The sequence below is a fragment of the Anolis carolinensis genome, chromosome 2, assembly GCF_035594765.1.
Source record: "Anolis carolinensis isolate JA03-04 chromosome 2, rAnoCar3.1.pri, whole genome shotgun sequence".
Taxonomy (NCBI): domain Eukaryota; kingdom Metazoa; phylum Chordata; class Lepidosauria; order Squamata; family Dactyloidae; genus Anolis; species Anolis carolinensis.
Genome location: NC_085842.1, coordinates 250,536,643 through 250,557,364, shown reverse-complemented (window position 1 = coordinate 250,557,364; position 20,722 = coordinate 250,536,643). Strand labels below are relative to the sequence as shown.

At 40.7% G+C, this 20,722-nt stretch overlaps 2 protein-coding genes across 6 annotated transcripts in view; both read left to right on the top strand.

The window, feature by feature from the left end:
• LOC103277653 (uncharacterized) overlaps positions 1 to 8,601 on the top strand; it is a 50,506-nt gene extending 41,905 nt beyond the window's left edge. For 3 of the 5 annotated variants that reach the window (XM_062972017.1, XM_008103261.3, XM_008103260.3), the window contains exons 12-14: positions 351 to 467; positions 4,135 to 4,245; positions 8,124 to 8,601. In XM_062972017.1, coding sequence (XP_062828087.1) covers positions 351 to 467; positions 4,135 to 4,245; positions 8,124 to 8,250 — 355 coding nt within the window. In that variant the 3' untranslated portion in view covers positions 8,251 to 8,601. Of the gene's footprint in view, positions 1 to 350; positions 543 to 4,134; positions 4,246 to 5,727 lie in introns of all 5 variants that reach the window. The other 2 variants (XR_010003422.1, XM_062972016.1) reach the window with 2 other exon arrangements.
• A 6,668-nt stretch (positions 8,602 to 15,269) lies between these two features.
• The window catches only part of rasef (RAS and EF-hand domain containing), a 48,253-nt gene continuing 42,800 nt past the window's right edge, over positions 15,270 to 20,722 (top strand). Inside the window, exon 1 of the mRNA XM_003216524.3 lies at positions 15,270 to 15,734. Coding sequence (XP_003216572.1) covers positions 15,379 to 15,734 — 356 coding nt within the window. The 5' untranslated portion in view covers positions 15,270 to 15,378. The remainder of the gene's footprint in view (positions 15,735 to 20,722) is intronic.

Genomic DNA, 20,722 nt, shown 5'->3' with positions numbered 1-20,722 from the left:
TAGAATAGAGGGGTAGCATGACTTCTCTGGATCTAGACACTATACTCCTATTTATGCAGGCCAAAATCCCATTGGCTTTTTTAAGCTGCCACATCACATTGTTGGGTCATGTTTAACTTGTTGCTTATGAGGACTCCAAGATCTTTTTCACATGTACTGCTGTTAAGCCAGGCGTCTCCCATTCTGTATCTTTGCATTTCATTTTCTCTGTCTAAGTGGAGTATCTTGTTCTGTTTATCATGTGACTTTAAACACTTCATATATTCTAACACATTTTCACTAAATACATGTCAAATATTTATTTATTTGATTGATTGATATGTCTGGATGCTCTGTTTTGATTCCTTCAGGTACCTTGATGTTAGTGGCTGTGAAAAAGTGACTGATGCCGGAGTTCAAGCTTTGGCAAGGAAGTGTCATAGGATTTCTTACCTTGATTTAAGTTCCACAGCAACAAGCAAAAGAGGGTAAAATGTTTGAGAATGTTTTGCACTTAATGCTTCTGAGGAAATATGTAATACAAGTAAAGTCTGACTTTCAAGGTGTGTTTTGTATTAACTACATTGTTACTGCAAGCAATAACACGTGTCTATTAAATAACAGAATGCAGCCATTTAGCTTATAACTCTATGATTCTATCATCGCTAATCTTGCACGTTTTGTATAAAAACAGTCCTGGAGTGTCTGTCGTGACTGTCTCCTCCACCTAGCTCCTGGATTTTCATGAACTTTTCAGTAAAACTAACCCAGAATATAGTATGCTCTGGCTGGAAAAAGTACTTGGTTCAGCACAGAGTGATTAAAATGTCCAGGTCACATAACAAAAATGATACTACTCTGTGAATTTTACTAAATGCTATTTTAAGACTTGGTGGTTAATAATTTGATTCCAAATCCTAGGTGATTGAAAAGGCAAATCTATTCCATGATTTTTAAAAGTCCCTTTCAGATTGCATGCCCCATTGTACTGACAGAGACCTTTATAGAGCTGTTGTCATGCTTTAATAGCATTTTTAATTATCGAGGTATCTACATGTTAAAAGAAACGAGGTTTCCACCCCCCTGCTGGATTCAGTCAGTGTGCGTCAGTAGTAGGTACAAAAGCTCTTGTTGCCATTCCCTATAATGACGGAGCTCCCTTTTCATCTCATTGCTGGATCTTTTCAAGAGCCCAGGGTCTGCTAATTAAGATGAAAAGTAAAGAGGTGACAAAAGAGCTTTCCCCTCATTACATTTTACATTTCACTTCCTGAGTTGCAGAGCATTAAGACTGTGTTTCCTAGGTAGCAATGGAGCTCCATAAATGTGAGGTTTTATGTTCCTTAAATACAACTCAGTTGCTCTGGACGGTCTGGGTTTCATCTGTCTGGTCTGGTCCATTTCCTTCTTGATTCCATTATATTCAACTGCATCTCATGGGGCTATTTTTCTTTTTAAGAGCCCAGCGGACTTAAGTGCTACTGTACCAGAACATGTCCTTGTGGTTATTTAGTTAGCCAATGCAGTTTATATAAATGACCATAATAATTTTGATGGATTTTCTTGATTTGCATTGCCTCTGCACTCACTGACTGCAAGATCTGTATCTTGTACATTCTTGGAAAAGCTTGCATTGGTATATGGACTACAATGGGGCCTTGAGAATGTGAGGAAGCACAAATTCAGTTCAATTAACATGTTATCCAGTGTTCTGTTTTAAAACACCAACTATGGGTTATATGCAGCCCCCAAAGGCTTTGTCTGAGGCCTCTAAGTGTGCCCCACATTTTAATATATTTTCTTTTTACTAAGAACACTACTTGTATTCCTCAGGGGGCGTGTGAATATTTTTTTGCTATATTTTTTTGCTCCTATCAGGCTCTTCAAGGCCTGGAATAGGCTGATTTTAAACCAAGACAAAAAGCAGAAATCAGCTCCCTTTAGTGGTCTAGTGGCAGGAGGATGAGTTTTTTTTTTTTTGGTGCCAAGCCCAAACAGGGATTTTTTATTTCAAAATATGCATACAGATGGTTTAAAATCTTTGAAGTTTTTAAAAGTTTTTAAAATGTTGCTATGTTAAGACTGGTTTTTATCTTGCATAAATTCATTATGCTTTTAATATGGAATTGTTTTAAATTGTTTGCATTGTATTCTACTCAGAGATTGTAAGTATAATATCATCACCAACAACAACGACAGTATTTATTTATATCCCACATTTTCTCAGTTTGCATCTCACAGCAGCTTAAAACAAATAAAAAGAATTTACCCAGTTAGCAATTCACAAATTACAAAAATCAAAAAGGTGATTAACTATTGAAAAAATAAGATTAATTAAAAGCATAAGCCATTAAAAAGTCAGAGCATGATAAAAAGTACTTCTACTTTTTTCTAACATCTTTAAATGTTAAAACATTTTTTTCACCACAAATCTATCACAGTAGAGACTAATGATCTGCAAGATTTCCTTTGGTCCACCCATACAAAAGGTTTGTACACACAAGCACTGCAGTGGCATTGAAAAACATTGATCTGTGAAGTTTATTCTCCAGCTGCTTTAATACTTACAGTATTTTTTACAAAGACTTCTGATCTTTTTTCATAAAAGAAAACAATATATATCGAATCCACCCATTGTTAACTTGCTCTTCACTCTACAGTTATAAGGAGGGACATCATAAAGTTGAAAAGCTGGTTCACTGTACGTGTGCTAAGTAATAACTAACTGCTTTATTCATTGTGGTTTAGCCTCATTGTTTTTGCTGGTCATGCATAGTTGACTGGTGCTGAATATGCCAAAGAATAACTGAAAGTTCAAGTCAGATACATGTATTTGAGAGTGTATGTATTAGTCACTTACATGTCATTCATTTACATTTATGATAGTTTTCATGTTAATCTGAAATACACACATAAGATAAAGAATGTTCTCTTTCTTATGGAAGTTACTTTGTCCAGGGTGTACTCAGATCTAGAGCTGTTCCTGGCTAAGATGTGAGCCCATCTCAAACAAAAAGCAGGACACATTGGACAGAAACCTATCAAAGACTACAGTATTGCCTATATGTTGGTTGTTATTGCTTTTCTGTTATTGTCTTTGCACATTTTGTATTCCGCGTGGTTGCACCTTTGAGGGCTTTATGGACAGCCCTAAGTCCCTTTGGGAGACGGTGGTGGGGTATAAATAAAGTTTATTATAAGTTTATTATTATATGTAGCCTATTGGCTATGAGCACTGCATAGTAATGATGGGAATTGTGTACCCCACTAAATTGGACTGTGATTGTAAGTTGCCATTCAGCAACATCTAGAGCTTGCCTGGACAACCTGTGGCCCTCTAGGTTTTTAGGACTCCAACTCCCAGCTTGTCTAATGGTCAGGAATGCTGGGAGCTGAAGTCTAAAACACCTGGGAAGCCACAGATAGTTTAGGATCTAGAGGATCACACAATTTCCACATCCTCTGTGTATGAGATGACAGATCTGAAGTAACCAAAGTACAGTAGAGTCTCACTTATCCAACATAAACGGGCTGGCAGACCATTGGATAAGCGAGAATGTTGGCTAATAAGGAGGGAAAAAGGAAAAGCCTACTAAACATCAAATTACGTTATGATTTTACAAATTAAGCACCAAAACATCATGTTTTACATCATATCAACAGAAAACACAGTCCAATACATGGTAACATTATGCAGTAATTTATGAATTTAGCACCAAAACATTGCATTAACTACATTAAACATTAACTACAAAAACATTGGCTACTAACAAATTGACTACAAATAAAGATAGAATTACATAAAATGAATGTACAGTAACAACATTGTCGGAAATTAAATCCGTAAAAAGTTCAGTCCTTGCTGCCTAGAGAAACAGCTGTGGATCTGAGCAGGAGGCAGACTGCGTTGGATAATCCAGAACATTGGATAAGCGAATGTTGGATAAGTGAGACTCTACTGTACTTAATATGTGTCTATTTGTGTGTGTGTGTGTGGGGGGGGGGATTCATCGGAATGGTCATCCAATATTGTCCTTTTCAGGAAAAAAACGAATAGCTTAAATGTAACATAAACCCATTCTGAGAAGTAGCTTCTAAGAGTAAATCCTCTCATAAGACCAGAATCTAATTGGCATCTTGTATTATGGGTTTCAGAGTTTATTTATTGGCTAGTTTCTGCTTCCAGACATTGGAATGTGTGAAGCTTAGTTTCTGCAAGGATATCTCCTTGGATGCAGTTGGAAAACTATGCAGAAATTGCAAAAGGTGAGTGTGATTTGTACACTAATAAAATTGCTTAACAATTAAGTCAATATAAAATGGAATCCGTAAAGGTTTCATTGGCTTACTAGAGACAGATAATGAGGAGAGTCCTAATGGTTTAGCATTAAGGAATGTTGAGTTCAGAAAAAAATGATTGACAGGATTTTCAAGATTTATAAAGTTTTGTGTGCTGTGAAGAAAGAAGATGGTTTCCCCCCCTTTGTCTTCTACATTAGTGAAACTTGGGTTGTGCCAGTAGGTTGTTAGCAGCCAAAAGAGAAGCACTTATTTGCATATAATGTTTGTTTTCACCAAGGTTGATAATTTGGGATCACACCAGCAGAAACAGAAGGAATGATACACTTAGTGCTCATCAATTTGTTCAGGCTACTGTGATATTATCTAAACTAGTGTGTTTAAGAGATAAAACAAATTTGTGAAGCATAGTTGCCTCACAAATCTTTTCAGATAAATGAATAGCTCAGACCCCTTTTAACTGCTTCCTAATTTTAACATATTCTTTAGCAATAGCATAATACTTAGCATGGCCTTTTGTTTTTGTACTCCATGCTGCTGCTGTAACCATTACTGGTATGGAGCAACAAAGATAAACTATAATTTCTCAATTGTTTCAGTTATGAAAACATGTCACATTTCTGGCTTTCCAACATTTTGTGGTGGGCCAAGGAATTTTTTAAAAATAACTTGGTTATTACAAGAAAAAGCTCTGGAAATAAGAATCAAGAATGATCATTGGATTGCAGTTCTGTTGGAGATAGAATTCAATTTCTTTGGAGGAAACTGGATGGGAGGGCCAAAGAAAAGTGCTGATGTTACTCTTCCAGCAAGAATATTTTGGATTTCTATCACTAGAACTGCAAGTGTTGTGACTGCGCCTTCGGGGATTATGGTTGATGGGGATTGAATTCGAAGAGGAAGAAAAAACCCTCGTGATGAGGGTTCACTGGAGTAGTTGCGCAGGAAGCGACTTAGAGAGCTATATGGGGGATCTTCTGAGGAAGATTCAGATGGGGAGATGGATGCTGAGGAACAGGTGGTGGCTGGGGAAGCGGGCACTGAATGGGCACAGCCACCGGAGATGTCTGGGGATTTGGGGTCTATGGATACTTCTGAACCTGGGGTTTCTGCAGGAGCTGATCCCAATTGGGATGCTTGGAGAAGGGAGGATGGTTCTTTAAGTGTTCATGGGGCTAAGTGTGGGCAGGATGATTGGGACTCCGACGAATTGCTAGGTACTCCAGATCCACGAGCTCTAGCTGTGTGGAGCTCAGACTCTGAGTAGATTTGGGACACCTGGTGTTTGGGTGTGAGTGTTTGGTCACCCAGGAGGAAGGGGAATAAAATGGGAATGTTTGGCCACTGCACTTTGCGTGTGGCAAGGTGTTGCTGAGGCGCCATTGGGATCTCTGTGTTTCCATGAAGACTGGACTTGGGCTATGATTTGAATATGCTGTTATCACCTAGCTTGGCTCTCGCTGTGTCTTATCGTGGACCTGTTTTGGATGACTGCACCCTCTTCAGACCTTGGATCGGAATTTGACCTTGCTACTGCCTTCACCCTGCGATTGATGACTACTATCGGCTTTTGACTCCTGGCTTGCTCTTTGGACACCGCTGTTATCTCCTGACCTGACCTTGGAATCCCGGACGACGTCTTTTCACCATCCTTTTGGAGCCTTCAGCTTTATCCACATTGTGGAAGCAGTCTACTGCATTCTTAGTTTGTTTGTTTGTTTCCTGACCAATTTGGTGTTTTCTTTTGGGAACTGTTCCTTTGAGAACTACAGAGCCGGCTGGCAGGGCTTGGACTCAGAAAGTGCAGTTTGCACTAAGTTTGTTTAGCTTTGTTTTTACCTGCTTGTGTTGCTGAATTATATTTTTGTTTGAACTGCTCTTGAAGCACTGATAGTGAAGTGTTTCAAGGTTTTTTCTGTGTTAACATTACATTTTGGCTTATCTGCTGAATAAACTCTATTTTTGTTCGCTAATTGGCGTCTGACTCTTGACAGCAAGGGCTTAACACTTGCCTTCCCAAGTGAATTTGGACATTTGGCTTTATGAAGAAGGAAGTGCCTTTTAACAATATTAATTGTTGTTAAGGAAGACTGTAACTCAGATTCCAACTCTTGCCTTTGTTTTCTCGCTGTACAGTGTCAGGTTTGTCAGCTGTGTTTGGCACTGGATTCCTGCCAGGGAATCAAGTTGGGATGCTAATGCAGATGCTTCTTTTAATTTCAAAGCAGTTTGAGAGGTTTGAAGACAAATGAATTGAGGACATGGGGAGCTCTTACCAATGTTATGAGAAGTTAAATACAAGAGCATAACAATAGCTCTGGTACAACAGACTGAAGGCCTTCAAATAGCATTCTGATGAGCAAGGCCTGTGGTCCCTCAGGTGTTTGGGACTCCAAGAAGCCCTAGCCAGCTTGTCCAGTCGTCAGGTATTCTGGGAGCTGAAGCCCAAAACACCTGGAGGGCCATAGGTTGTGCAGACCTCTGTTAGGCAAATAGTTGCCTGTTAGAAGGCCACGAGCAGGACATTCTCCTCTTTGCAACTGGTGTGCAAAGTAACTGATGATACTCATGTGCATACATACACATGTACACACAATTTTTCCATGGTGTGTACATGTGTGTGTGTGCACATATGTTAAAATGTAATCTAATCTTGTAAAGCTGTTCAACTGCATCTTGTGGCAATGAATTCCATTTCTATTATATGCCATGTGAAGAATCAATTCCATTTATCTTTTCTGATTTTTTTTTTGCAACAGTGAATGCCCCTGTGTTCTAATATTAGGGCAGAAAAAGAAATGCTTCTTCCCATTTACGTTTCAAAACCATGATTATTTTTTCATACCTTCTGTTACATCTTTTCTTGTGCTCTGTTTTTAAAGCTCCAAATTGTGTTAAATTTTTCAAGGAAAGGGCTATTTCTGTATCTCTTCCAAATTTATAGTATTTTTTTGGGGCATGATATTTCAGATGACCCATGGTTATTATGTGACAGAGTCTGATTTTGAGGGGAGAATAGTGAAAACCTATTAATGTCTTTGTACTATTTTGTTGATTTACAAATAGAAAGGCAGACTAGAGTGGAGGCAATGTGATTCTGTTACAGGAAGCAACATTTCTCCGGGTCTTGTAACATGTTCCCAAAGAGATTGTGTATCCCAAGAACTTTCACATACAGCCAACCCATGGCTTTCTCTTTTTCTCCAAATTCAAAGCTTTCAAATTAGCTTGAACCTGTTCTTGAAACTGACTCCAGCTCTGTGGGTTGTTACCTTGTGAGGACTAAATTCCGGACCATGAGGAATAATGTTGCCAGCTTTCTAGGCTCATGTAGATGTTTTCATTACAGGACTTTGCAACTCACTCACAATGACCAAGACAGGCAACCTCAAAACTATAGTTTTTCAGCTGGTTTTAATTATTGGTTTATTATGTACTGTAGATCTATATGATGTGTTTAATTTTTTTTGTATCTGTGGCTTATATTTATTTCGAGTTTTTGTATTGTCTGAGATTCGTACATCATCAAATTGCTGCTGAGTGTTAGCCGCTCTGAATTCCTCAATGTGAGAGAGAGGGTGGGGTATCAAACAAAGTAAATAAACAAATAAAAATAAATTTTCTGAGAAATGAAAGCAATTAAGACAGAGGTGTCATTGCCCCATACCACGCATATTCACGCCACTCTATTTATTCAAAGGCTTTGTAAGTTGTCATGTATTGAAGGTTCTCAATATTTTTTTTAAAGGAAACAGACAAGTTTTAGGTGCTTATGTGTAGTTGTCATATGTCATGGAAATTGTTAATTACTTAATTTTACTAATTTTTTCTTTTCTTTGCAACAGATTAAGGATCCTTCATTTATATGGTTGCCGCTTTGTGCCAGATCTGGAGTCTATTAAAAAAGTCAATAAAAATGTAGAAATATTGTATGACCTGCACGTCCCTGCTGCTAAGTTTTCATCGGAATGAGGAATCCTACCAAAATACAAAAGAGATGTCATAGTTACATTATTTTTAAACTCTAGTACCTAATTAGTAGTCTTAACTGGATCAAACCCATGAAATCAATGGGAAGGTGGCAAGTTGATACCTATATAAGTTCTATTGTTTTAATGGATCTACTGTAGTTTGCACAAGCAATTGAATTTGGGCCAAGGATACTTTCTCTGTTTAACTTTCATCCACATACTTAACTATTTCTGCCATTTTGAACGTTTGTTAAACAGAAAAAAACCCTTTTAATTTTGTAGGGGCACCGAAAGAAATATAAGTATGTTTGCAAATAAGTACAAAACGTCTCATTAAATATAATTTAAAGTGCTGGCTTGACTATTTTTTTTAAAGAAATAAGAACTTTATAATATATATCCAGAAATACGAAAAATGTATAAAGCTTGCTCATCCATTAAGGCTGGCCAGTTAAGCCCATTCAATGTTTCATAATGATACACCCAAACTTTGTCTGGGGATTTTTGTCCTCTGCCTCTTTGTTTGCCTTCTACCAGTGTTGGCCTAAAATGCTTCCTGGATCAAGAAGGATTTTTTAAAAAAAACTTTGAAAGTAAATATACATATGAATTATACCTATCAAGTATGTGTGTGTGTGCATGCAAAGATTGGTTGACTGCTCCTACATGCAACTATATGCATGTACACATATGCTTTACTTGAAAGATAGTATGGATGTGTGTTTGTTGGTTGGCTGTTCATGCATGCATAACATTAAGGTTGCCGTGTGAAAAATAAGACAGGGTTCTTGTTACTTAAATTGTTGTGTGGAAGAGGGCATTTCAGGAGGTAATTCTTATTACACAAACAACTACTGAAATTCCCTGTTCTGCATAACAATTAAAGGAGCAGGAACAATAGCTCTGTCCTGTTTTTCACATTGCAACCCTAACACAGACATGTGCATTTTTGTGTGAATATAGATGAAGTAATACTTCCATATTTTAAATAAACTGGCTCTCACCGATTTCTATTTTGAGTTAGTGGGGAGGTGACCGGTGGCCCATCCATCTTGCAGTTTACATCTGTCACTTTTAGTGACAGTATGATCCCAGATGTTACTATAATCCCTCTCTTTGAGGGAGAAGGTTCTGAAACTAAACTCTTGTGGTCCTGGAAGGCCCATTGTACATTACTTGTCTTAGGGAACTGCTCTTACCTTTTGACCTCATTAAAGTGTCTCATGCATAACATAAATATCTGAGGCTAATGCTGGGATGTTTCAGTTTGGTAAAGATGGGGGAAACATAACAACTGAATTGCAAACTATTGGTGACAGTTCTTATTAGACATCACAAAATAGATGTCTTGGTTGCCTATAGTTCAAGAATTTTAAATCACCTTTATGCTTTGGGGTTCAAAAGTTGATTGTCTTTGAAGTGGGATTTTAATTTATGGTGACATATGATGTAAGAAAATATATCTCAACAATTGCTTGGTTTAACATCTCTATCACAATCTGTCCATTACTGAAACCAAATAGAACACTGTGTACACTTAAAAGGACATAACACTACAGATTTTTTTAAAAAACATTCATTTTAAGTAAGAGCTGCGTTTGGACTGATATCTCTCTCTTTTGGCCAACAAGTGCGTAAGACATTTCAGAACAAAACCTTGTTTTGCTTTTTTTCTGTGGGGAGGTCTGCCTTCAACGCCCACTCTTAGGGCTCATACAAATAAATCATCTTTTGTTGTATGTTTCTGATGCCAGCTGCTTGAATAGCAGGGGTGGTGGTACATAGGTGCCAAACCTACATAGGCGGAAATGCTCTGAGTAATTCTGCAAATGCCATCTGTTGTTGTAGGCTATGCTTTTGTGACAGCATGAAATGATGCCATGTTGGATTTTAAGAAACGAGCCAAACTAAAGACTATGAATGGAAGGTCAAAATGTATGGCCTTTTCTTATAAAGTACTATGAGGGAAAATGTGAAAGCCACCATGGCATAATGGCTTGTGTATTGGTATAGGATTGGAAACCAGGATTTGAATCCCTTCTCAGCTATGGAAACCCACTAGGTGACCTTCAGCAAATCGTACTCTCTCTCAGCCTCAAGAAAGCTCTGAACAAATCTTGCCAAGAAAGTCTCATGATGGGTTCACTCCAGTGTCACAGTGCGCCAGGAGCAATAAACTTTCAGGGACCCGTGGCCCAACAGATAATGGTGCACTTGTTGTCTCAACATTCCTTGTCATTGACCATATTACCCAGAGTTAATGGGAGCCGTAGTTATATCTGAAGGGCCATTTTGCTTGCCCTGCTCTAAAGTATGTTCATGCCAAGAAAGATTTATTGAAGGACAGCTGCAGCAGAGTTATGATCAGAAACCAGTTCAGCAAGAGTGCACTTTCTCCAGTTACTCTTAATGAGTCCCAACCTCACAAAACCAGTGTTACAACTAAAGGCCACTTCCTTTTTTTGACTCACAGGTGATCTATTTTGAGTACAAAATTATTGCAAGCGGAAAGGCCAAACTAAATGACAAGCGCCACCCACTTACTGGGGCTTGCAAAAGTCTAGACTCAGAACAATAACTGGTGACAAATCACTTAGAACAGGAGAAAAGTTGAGATGTTTGTATTTTTTGTCAGTATTTAGCAATACTTTAGCTACACAAGATTTAATACACAGCTCTACATGCAACTAAACATCTCAGAACTGATTCCTGACATGTTTGACTAAAGAATTCCAGTTTTAGCAACACAGCATATTTTCACTGTGGGTATATCTACACTGTAGATATGCAGTTTAATGCTACTTTAACTACCATGACTCCATGCTATGGAATCATGGGAGTTGTAGTTTAGTAAGGTACCAGCAATGTCCTTGGAAACATGTCACTCTCACGATTCCAAAGCATTGAACCATGGCAGTTAAAGTGGTGTCAAACTGCATTAATTCTACAGTGTAGATACATCCAGAAATGACTTCATATTGAATTTTCCCTCCACACCAGTCTTTCTGTGCCATGTTCTACTATCAAGTCAGTGGTGTAGGTATGCCATGAAACCAAGGTATAGGTATGCCATGAAACCAAGCAATGGTATGTACACCTTTGGAGGGATTTTCCAGGAATCACAGTACAGGAAATACTAAGGTAGCTATTTTTATCCAAGGTAAAAGAGATAAAAGATTTTCCAGCCAAACACTAGCACTCACAAAGAGAAATTGGAGCAGAGGTGAGGCCTATGTAATAAACGTCTAGTAGGGCAGCCCTGTTAATTCAGACCAAGCAACATAAAAAGTATTGGGCAATTTAAAGAAATTTACAATCTGTACTATAAACCACTTCATCAGCTCCAGGGGGCAGGACACAAAGGGTGTATCTGTACTGTAGAATTAATGCAATTCAACAGCATTTTAACTGCCATGGCTCAATGCAATGGAATCCTAGGAGTTGTCATGTTACAAGGTCTTTCGCCTTCTCTGCCAGAGCGTTGGTGCCTCACCTAACTGCAGCTTTCATAGGACTCCATAGCACTGGGCTACTTTTAGTTCTACAAGTTGTTTTATTACAGTTTAAAATAAGGCATCTAAATATGTATTAGTTTTAATATTTGTAAGCTGCCTTGAGTCTTAGCCTTGCAGAAAATATGGAAAATAAATGAATTTTAGAGAGATAAGGTGGGATAGAAATAAATAAATAGTAGTAGTAGTAGTAGAAATAGTAATAGTAATAAAATAATAATAATAATAATAATAATAATAATAATAATAATAATAATACATATAGTGGAATCAATGGAGTCCGTTTAGACATGAAGCAAATGAAGCAGGCAGACAAGACAAATTGAGTTTCAAGGTTCTTTACTAGTTTTACAATTAAGGTCAGGGTGGCAGCCCATATCACTTCTGATCTTACTGCTCAATTTAACTCACAGTAATAGTAGTAGTAGTAGTAGTAACAAGAGTAATAGTTATAATAACCTTGTAAACTTCACAGTAGAATTATTGCAGTTTGACAGCACTTCAACTGCCTTGGCTCACTGTTCTGGGATCATGGGAGTTGCAGTGTCCAACCAAACTACAACTCCCAGGATTCCATGGTATTGAGCCATGGCAGTTAAAGTGGTGTCAAACTACATTAATTCACCATGTAAAGGCATCCATTGTGTAGAATCTTGGGATGTGCAGTTTATGGAAGGGTATTCTTGGGCCTCACACAATTCCATAGCCCAGAATTTCACTGGAGGTTGCTATGGTTGTGAAAGTGGAATAATAATGCTATAATTGTGTGGTGTGATAAGGCTCTTGGGCCACATTCTTAACCATCAAGAGCTTTTGAGGCTACTTTTGAGTAAGTATGAAGAGAAAGGTATGCTTCATTGCTGCTAAATGTGGAATTGATGCTCAACTGCCAAAGTAGGGTAATTAAAACACTTTCTTGACCAACAGCTGCAACTTCCATCTGCCTGGCCTGCATAGTCATTGTGGAGAGAGTGACAGGAGTTGCACTCTTAACAGTATGGAATAGTAGGAGGTTGACTGGTATAGATCAGTGATTGCATTTTCTGGGAGCTCTCCCTTTGCGTTTTTCCATTGCAGTGTTGGCCAGCATTTATTTATTTTGTACACCCCAACATACATAAATACATTTTTAAAGTGGCATAATAGTGCTACCCTGTTTCCCTGAAAATAAGACATCCCCAAAAAATAAGACCTAGTAGAAGTTTTGCTGAATTGCTAAATATAAGGCCTCCCCCGAAAGTAAGACCTAGCAACGTTTTTGTTTGGAAGCATGCCCGGCGCCTGCCAAACAAACACCATAGCATGCAGGATTGGTAAATGTACATTATTATTATTATTATTATTATTATTATTATTATTATTTTATTTTTATACCCCGCCTTCATCTCCCCAGAGGGACTCGGGGCAGTTTACATACCAGTTGTATATGGAAATAATGGTAGTAACAAGAAATTCTTGACAGGAGTCACAGTTTGTCTGGTTTAGTTATATTGGTTTGTGATGACAACTACTGTACAGTATAGAATCAATGTTCTTTTTTTTTTGTTCAACAATGAATATGAATTCTTCTTCATGGAAAAATAAGACATCCCCTGAAAATAAGACCTAGCGCATCTTTGGGAGTAAAAAATAATATAAGACACTGTCTTATTTTCGGGGAAACACGTATAATGGTGTGGTGCGATCGAAGCAAGCACTGTTTTCAACTCCAGAAGTGACTTGCAGTTCCTCAAGTTGCTCCTGACACACACACACAATTCCCAGAAGAGGAAATTGGCATGCAAGTGGGATTTGGTGGGTTTCATTTGCACTTTCAACCCCACATGCAACCTGAGGGGGTGTGTCTATCTACTAAAGTGTAAAATGAATACAGTTTGACACTACTTTAACCTGCCATGGCTCAATCCTATAAAAACCATGCCCTATGAGGTGCAAATTAAAAGAGCTGGGTCTGTTTAACCTGCAGAAGAGAAGGTTGAGAGGAGACATGATAACCATGTTGAAATATTTGAAAGGATGTCACAAGGAAGATGAAGCAGGCTTGTTTGTTGCTGCTCTGGAAAATAGGGCCCCTTCCACACAGCTGATTAAAATTCCACATTATCTGCTTTGAAGTGGAATATAGGGCTGTGTGGACTCAGATAACCCATTTCAAAGCTGGATTTTTGCCTTGATATTCAGGGATTTTCTGCCTTGATATTCTGGGTTATATAACTGTGTGGAAGGGCCCTAGGACTCTGAGCGATGGGTTCAAATTAGGAAAGGAGATTCCAATTGAACATTAGGAAGAACTTCCTGACTTGTTCAGCAGTGGAAATCTCTGCCTCAGAGTGTGGTGGAAGCGCCTTCCTTGGAGGCTTTTAAATAGAGGCTGGGTGGCCATCACACTGGCCTGCCTGGGGTTGATTCCACACAGATAAATAAAATCCCACATTTTCTGTTTTGAACTGGAATGTGTGGCAGTATGGACTTCCACACTGCCCTATATCCCAGAATAGGTAAAGTAAAGGTTTTCCCCTGAAATTAAGCCCAGTCATGTCCGACTCTGGGGGTTGGTTCTCATCTCCATTTCTAAGCCGAAGAGCTGGCATTGTCCACAGACACCTCCTAGGTCATGTGGCCGGAATGACTGCATGGAGTGCCCTTACCTTCTTGCCAGAGCAGTACTTATTAATTTACTCACATTAGCATGTTTTTAACTGCTAGGTTGGCAGAAGCTGGGGCTAACAGCGGGAGCTCACCCTGCTTCCGGGATTCGAACTGCTGACCTTTCAGTCAGCAAGTTCAGCGGTTTAACCCACTGCACCATCGGGGGCTCCTATATCCCCGAATATCGAGGCAGAAAATCCCACATTATCTGCTTTGAACTGGGATATAAGGCAGTGTGGACTCAGATAACCCAGTTCAAAGCAGGTATTGTGGGATTTTCTGCCTGGATATTCTGGGTTACAGGGCTGTGTGGAAAGGCCCTCAGATAAACCATTTCAAAGCAGATATCGTGGGATTTTCTGCCTGGATATTCTGGGTTACAGGGCTGTGTGGAAAGGCCCTCAGATAAACCATTTCAAAGCAGATATTGTGGGATTCCCTGCTTTGATATTCTGGGTTACAGGGCTGTGTGGAAAGACCCTCAGATAAACCATTTCAAAGCAGATATTGTGGGATTCCCTGCTTTGATATTCTGGGTTACAGGGCTGTGTGGAAAGGCCCTCAGATAAACCATTTCAAAGCAGATATTGTGGGATTCTCTGCCATGATATTCTGGGTTACAAGGCTGTGTGGAAAGGCCCTGAGACAAGCCAGTTCAAATCAGATATTGTGGGATTTTCTGCCTGGATATTCTGGGATATAGGACTGTGTGGAAGGGCCCTCACTTCAAAGCAGATATTGTGGGATTCCCTGCTATGATATTCTGGGTTGTGACTTGCGTGGAAAGGTCCTAAGCAGGTGCCTCTTTCCTGAGGTTTGGGCGCAGGAGGAGCCTTGTGGGCAGCCCTAGGCTTTCCCAGCCAGAAGGCGGGGCGCCGAAGAGGCGGGCGGAGGCTCGAGGCTGCCTGCTGCCTCGACGGCGTTTCCCTCGTTCCTTCTTCCTTCTCTCTCTCTCTGTCTGGCCGGGGATGGGCTCCCCCGAGGTGTCCCGTCTCCGCTCGCTCTTCCTGGCTTGCGACGTGAACGGCTCGGGCCGCATCGAGCGCGACGACTTCGGCTCCTTGTGCGCCGAGCTGCGGGTCCGCCCCGAGGAGGCCGAGGCCATCTTCCAGCGCCTGGACTCGGACCGCGACGGCGCCATCACCTTCCAGGAGTTCGCCCAAGGCTTCCGCGGGGCCCTGCCTGCCTCCTCGCCCCTTCTCCCTCGTCGGAAAGGGGCCGGCATGGAGGAGGAGGACGCTTCTTCCGAGGCCGCTGTGGCGCCCAGCCCGGCCTGGCGGGATTTCGAGCTCCGGCTCGGGGAGGAAGCCGACTACATCCCCAGGTAAGGGCGCCTTCTCTTAAAGGTCACTTATTACACCTGGCTTGGGCAAACTTGGGCCCTTCAGGTGTTTTGGACTTCAACTCCCACCATCCCTAACAGCCTCAGGCCCTTTCCTTTCCTTAAGCGGCTGAGGGGGAAAAGGAAGGGGCCTGAAGCTGTTAGGGATGGTGGGAGTTGAAGTCCAAAACACCTGAAGGGCCCAAGTTTGCCCATGCCTGCACTACGGCAGCTTCCAAGCCTGGCTCCTCCTGCCTGGGGGGAATCCTTTGTTGGGGGTGTTAGCTGGCCCTGATGGTTTCATGTCTGGAATCCCTCTGTTTTCTGAGTGTTGTTCTTTATTTACTGTCCTGATTTTAGAGTTTTTTTAAAATACTAGAAGCCAGATTTTTTTTTTTCATTTTCATGGTTTCCTCCTTTTTGTTGAAATTGTCAACATGCTTGTGGATTTCAATGGCTTCTCTGTGTAGCCTACATGGTAGTTGTTAGAATGGTCCAGCATTTCTCAAATACCAAGATGCAGGTGAAACATCAGGAAATAATGCTTCTGGAATATGGCCATACAGCCCAGAAAACTCACAGCAACGCAGTGATTCCTGCCATGATAGCCTTCGACAACACATTAAACTGCCCAAACTTTGTGACGGGACATCCTGCAGCACATTTTGCTATAGTTCAGGTGTGGGCAAATTTCGACCCTCCGGGTGTTTTGGACTTCAACTCCCATAATTCCTAACAGCTGGGGAGTTAAAGTCCAAAACACCTGGAGGGCCAAAGTTTGCCTATGCCAGATATAGCTGTGTAGAAAGGGCATAAGTTCTGCACAATTAAACAGTATTTCAAACCAGTAACAGTATTTTTACCGAATTTTGTTACATGGTGTTACCATAGTAAGAGGGTTGCTTCTCCCATGGCTTTGGAAGAAGAGATGGAGTGTTAAACTACTTTGGAGGAAGGATATGCCACTTCCAAATATAACTCTTAAGGGGCATCTACTGTGGCATGAATGCAGTTTGACACCACTTAAACTGTCAGGCTTCAAGGTTTCAGAATCCAGTGGATGTTCCGTTAGTAAAAGTCTAGACGAGCAGCTCTGTTCATTTCAGATTCGGCAACAAAAGACATCTTGGGGCAATTTAAAGAAATACAGTCAGTCCCTGACTTACAAACAACAGGGGTGAGACAACTGGAAGTGAAGAGAAATCTATCCTTAGGAAGGGAAATGCACTACTGAAAGAGTTATATTATCATGGGGAAAAGGTGTCTCCACTGAAGCTTTCCCGCCAATCCTTTCCACAACAAGCCCATTTTCCAAAACACTATTCTCACAGGACAGGAAGTGAGGGGCTCGGGCAGCACAGGCAGCAAAACAAACACCACAGGGGTGCTAACCATTCCCTATGCTAGCCAAAGCATATATATTTGGCTGGAGCTACACTTTAAAATGTACCTGATCCAACTTACAAAACATAATTTGGGAACTATAATTTAGGAACTGCCTGTATACAGTCTGGGCTGCACACTACTTCCTCAGCTGCATGGAGAAAACACAAAATTGCATCTACACTGTAGAATGAATCCAGTTTGACACCACTTGTAGTGCTGTGGGGTTTGGGGGGTTGCAGTTTTGCAGTATCTTTCACCTTCTCTGCCTACAGAATGCTGGTGCCTTGCGAAACTATAGCTCCCAGGATCGCACAGCATGGAACAGTGGCAGTTATCAAACAGCATTGATTCTACAGTGTAACAAAGCACCCCAAGAAGCCTCATCCAGTCTACCCAAAATCCCACACCTGTTGCAAATTGGCAGTGGCGAGATTGCTTCTGAACTTAGGCTTCTCCCTCTGGATGATAGTGGTCATCATATATATATATATATATATATATACATATACACACACATACATACACACTCTCACACACATATATATACATACATACACATGCATACATATACACACAGACACACATCTTTACAGCTCTCCATATCATCAGTTTCTGCATCCATGTATTCAACCATCCATGGGTGAATCCTCAATGTAGACAGCAATATAGTTTGACACCACTTTTACTGCCATGGCTTAATGTTGTGGAATCCTGCAAGTTGGTGAGGAACTGGCCCACTTTGCCAGACAGGCCAAAGAATATGTAAAATGACAACTCTAAGGATTCCATAGCATGGAGACATGGCAGAATAGATGCACCCATGCCTTGAAAATATTTCCCATCTCCAAAAGCAAGGTGTGATCATTTGCATTTTATGTATGGGACTATGTTTTACTATATCATTGTATGTGATGGGACTTGAGCATCCATGGAGTTTGGTACTCAGAAAGTCCTGGAACCAAGCCCTAGAGCAGTGGTTCTCATCCTGGGGTCCCCAGATGTTTTTGACCTACAGCTCCCAGAAATCCCAGCCAGTTTACCAGCTGTTAGGATTTCTGGGAGTTAAAGGCCAAAAGCATCTGGGGACCCCAGGTTGAGAACTACTGCCCTAGAGAATACAGAGAGCCCACTGTATTTGCAAAAAGATCAGCTGAGGATAGGCTGCTCTTGACGAATTTCTTTCTGCCAAATATGCCCATTAGATCTGCCTGGGAGAACCAACCAATGTGTGTGCAACTTTAGTATAGAGGAAGCAATGCTTTTTGATGTTGATTCTACACTGAAAGCCATCCTCTTTGGATTTTGCTATTTTTAATTTGTTTTGTCCAAGATTTCCTTCCAGACTGTGCCGCCTTATGCTCTATGAGTCAGTGTCTCTCAAACTCTGCTCCTCCAGATATTTTGGACTTCAACTCCCACAATTCCTAACAGCTGGTAAATTGACTGGAATTTTTGGAGTTGAAGTCTAAAACACCCGGAGGAGCAGAGTTTGAGAAACACTACTCTGAATTATGGGAACAACCTTGTGGAAGTCCCATAGTTTAGGCGAAGAGAGAGCCAACAGCCTGGTAAACTTGATTTCAAATCTAAGTGGATTCTTTGAATTTGTTGTTTTTACCCAGCGTTGCATTCGATACTGAGATGATATTATTAGTGTTTTCTTGGCAAGATTTGTTCAGAGGGAGTTTGCCCTTGTCTTCCTCTGAGGCTGAGAGAATATGACCTGCCCATGGCTGAGCATGGATCCGAACCCTGGTCTCCCAGTGTCCTAGTCCAGCATTCAGACCACTACACTGGCTCTCTCTCTCTCAAAAAAGCAAACAGATCTTGCTGTTAAATAAACAAATTAATGGTAGTAATAACCCACTCCTTGCATTTACGTACTCTCCACCCCAAACTTGTTTTGATGCCTTAAGAACAACAGTTTCCTTTATTTTCTCCCTTCCCCTTCAGTGTTTGCGATATTTATTACACAACCAAAGCTTAACATCTATAGATGGGAGTAACCTAAAGCAGTGTGAAGATATCTGATGTTGGTGATAGGTGGGTGGTGATAAATAACAACTGTAGATCTTTAGAAATAATTTATCTGAAGCAATACATACAATCAGTCTCTCTTTCTCAAAACTCACAAAGTGCCACGTGGCTTTTGGTCTTCCTTCTTTTCTGTTTAGTTTTCATTGCCTCGGGCAAACCTGGCTTCTCAGGTTTCAGCTCTGACTGTTTTAGAAGAATTTCTTTTCTTCAGCTCCAAGTCACAGATGAGTTCAAACCATCCCAGATCTGGGAAGGAGTACAGAATATGTTAAAATGGTGTCCCTTGGTGGCAAGCCCCCCCCCCCCCCCCCATGTTTGGTACAGACAGGTGTTGCCTTGCTCTCAGATAAAACACACACACACACACACACACACAAATGAACAAATAAGTCAGGTGATATCTTTTTGAAAACAGGTTCCTGTTTAGTCACGGACTTTTGGGTTTATATAAGAGACACATTTCCCCTCCCCTTTCTAAAGGAGGGACAAAAAAGGTAGCAGTTATTTGATTATTTGAAGTCTGTCTGTAAGTTCATACTTTTACTGTATTGTGGTTATTTTGGAAATACTCTCTGCCCATGAGATCTGTATCAGGGCTTTCAGTTGAGAGCTCTCTGTCCTTAGAGGATTAGCTTTGGCACATGGGGTTCCCATGTCATCCTTTATTTTTTTTGTAGTATGATATGCGACATCCTATAACATTAATGCAGAGACAGAAATGCAGCCAGAGACAACAAAATGTCTTATAAATGTAAGTTGATTATGGCTTTGAAGAACCATGTCATTAACAGTGTTTGAAACATACCTTGTTATGGACCTACAATTTATTTCAGATAATACAGGTTTCAGTTCAGCTTATTTTTGGCTTTATTTTTGGTATCCTACCTTAAACACAATAGGTAAAGGTAAAGATTTTGCCCTGACATTAAGTCCAGTTGTGTCTGATTCTGGGGGTTGGTGCTCATCTCCATTTCTAAGCCGAAGAGCTGCCGTTGTCCATAGACACCTCCAAGGTCGTGTGGCTGGCATGACTGCATGGAGCGCCATTACCTTCCCACTAGAGCAGTACCTATTGATCTACTCACATTTGCATGTTTTCGAACTTCTAGGTTGGCAGAAGCTGGGGTAAACAGTGGGTGCTCACTCCACTCCCTGGATTTGAACCTGAGACCTTTCGGTCCACAAGTTCAGCAGCTCAGTGCTTTAATACGCTGTGCTACTTGGGGGCTCCACATTACCTCTTGCCAATCAGAATGGGCTCCAATTCATGGCATACAAATTGGGGCATACAGCCCTGGTCTGAGTGCGAGACTAGGACTCAGAGAAACCAGGGTTCGAATCCCTGCTTGGCCATGGAAGCTTACTGGGTGACCTTGGGCAAATCACACACTCTCAGCTTTAGAGGAAGGCAAAATTAACGAATCCTGTCAAGAAAACTCTGTGATAGGTTCCCCTTAGGGCCACCATAAGTCAGAAATGGCTTGAAGGCACACAATGACAAACCCTGTATACTAGAGTTGAGAAGCATGTAACCATCCAAATTATGTTGATCTACACCTTCCAGCATT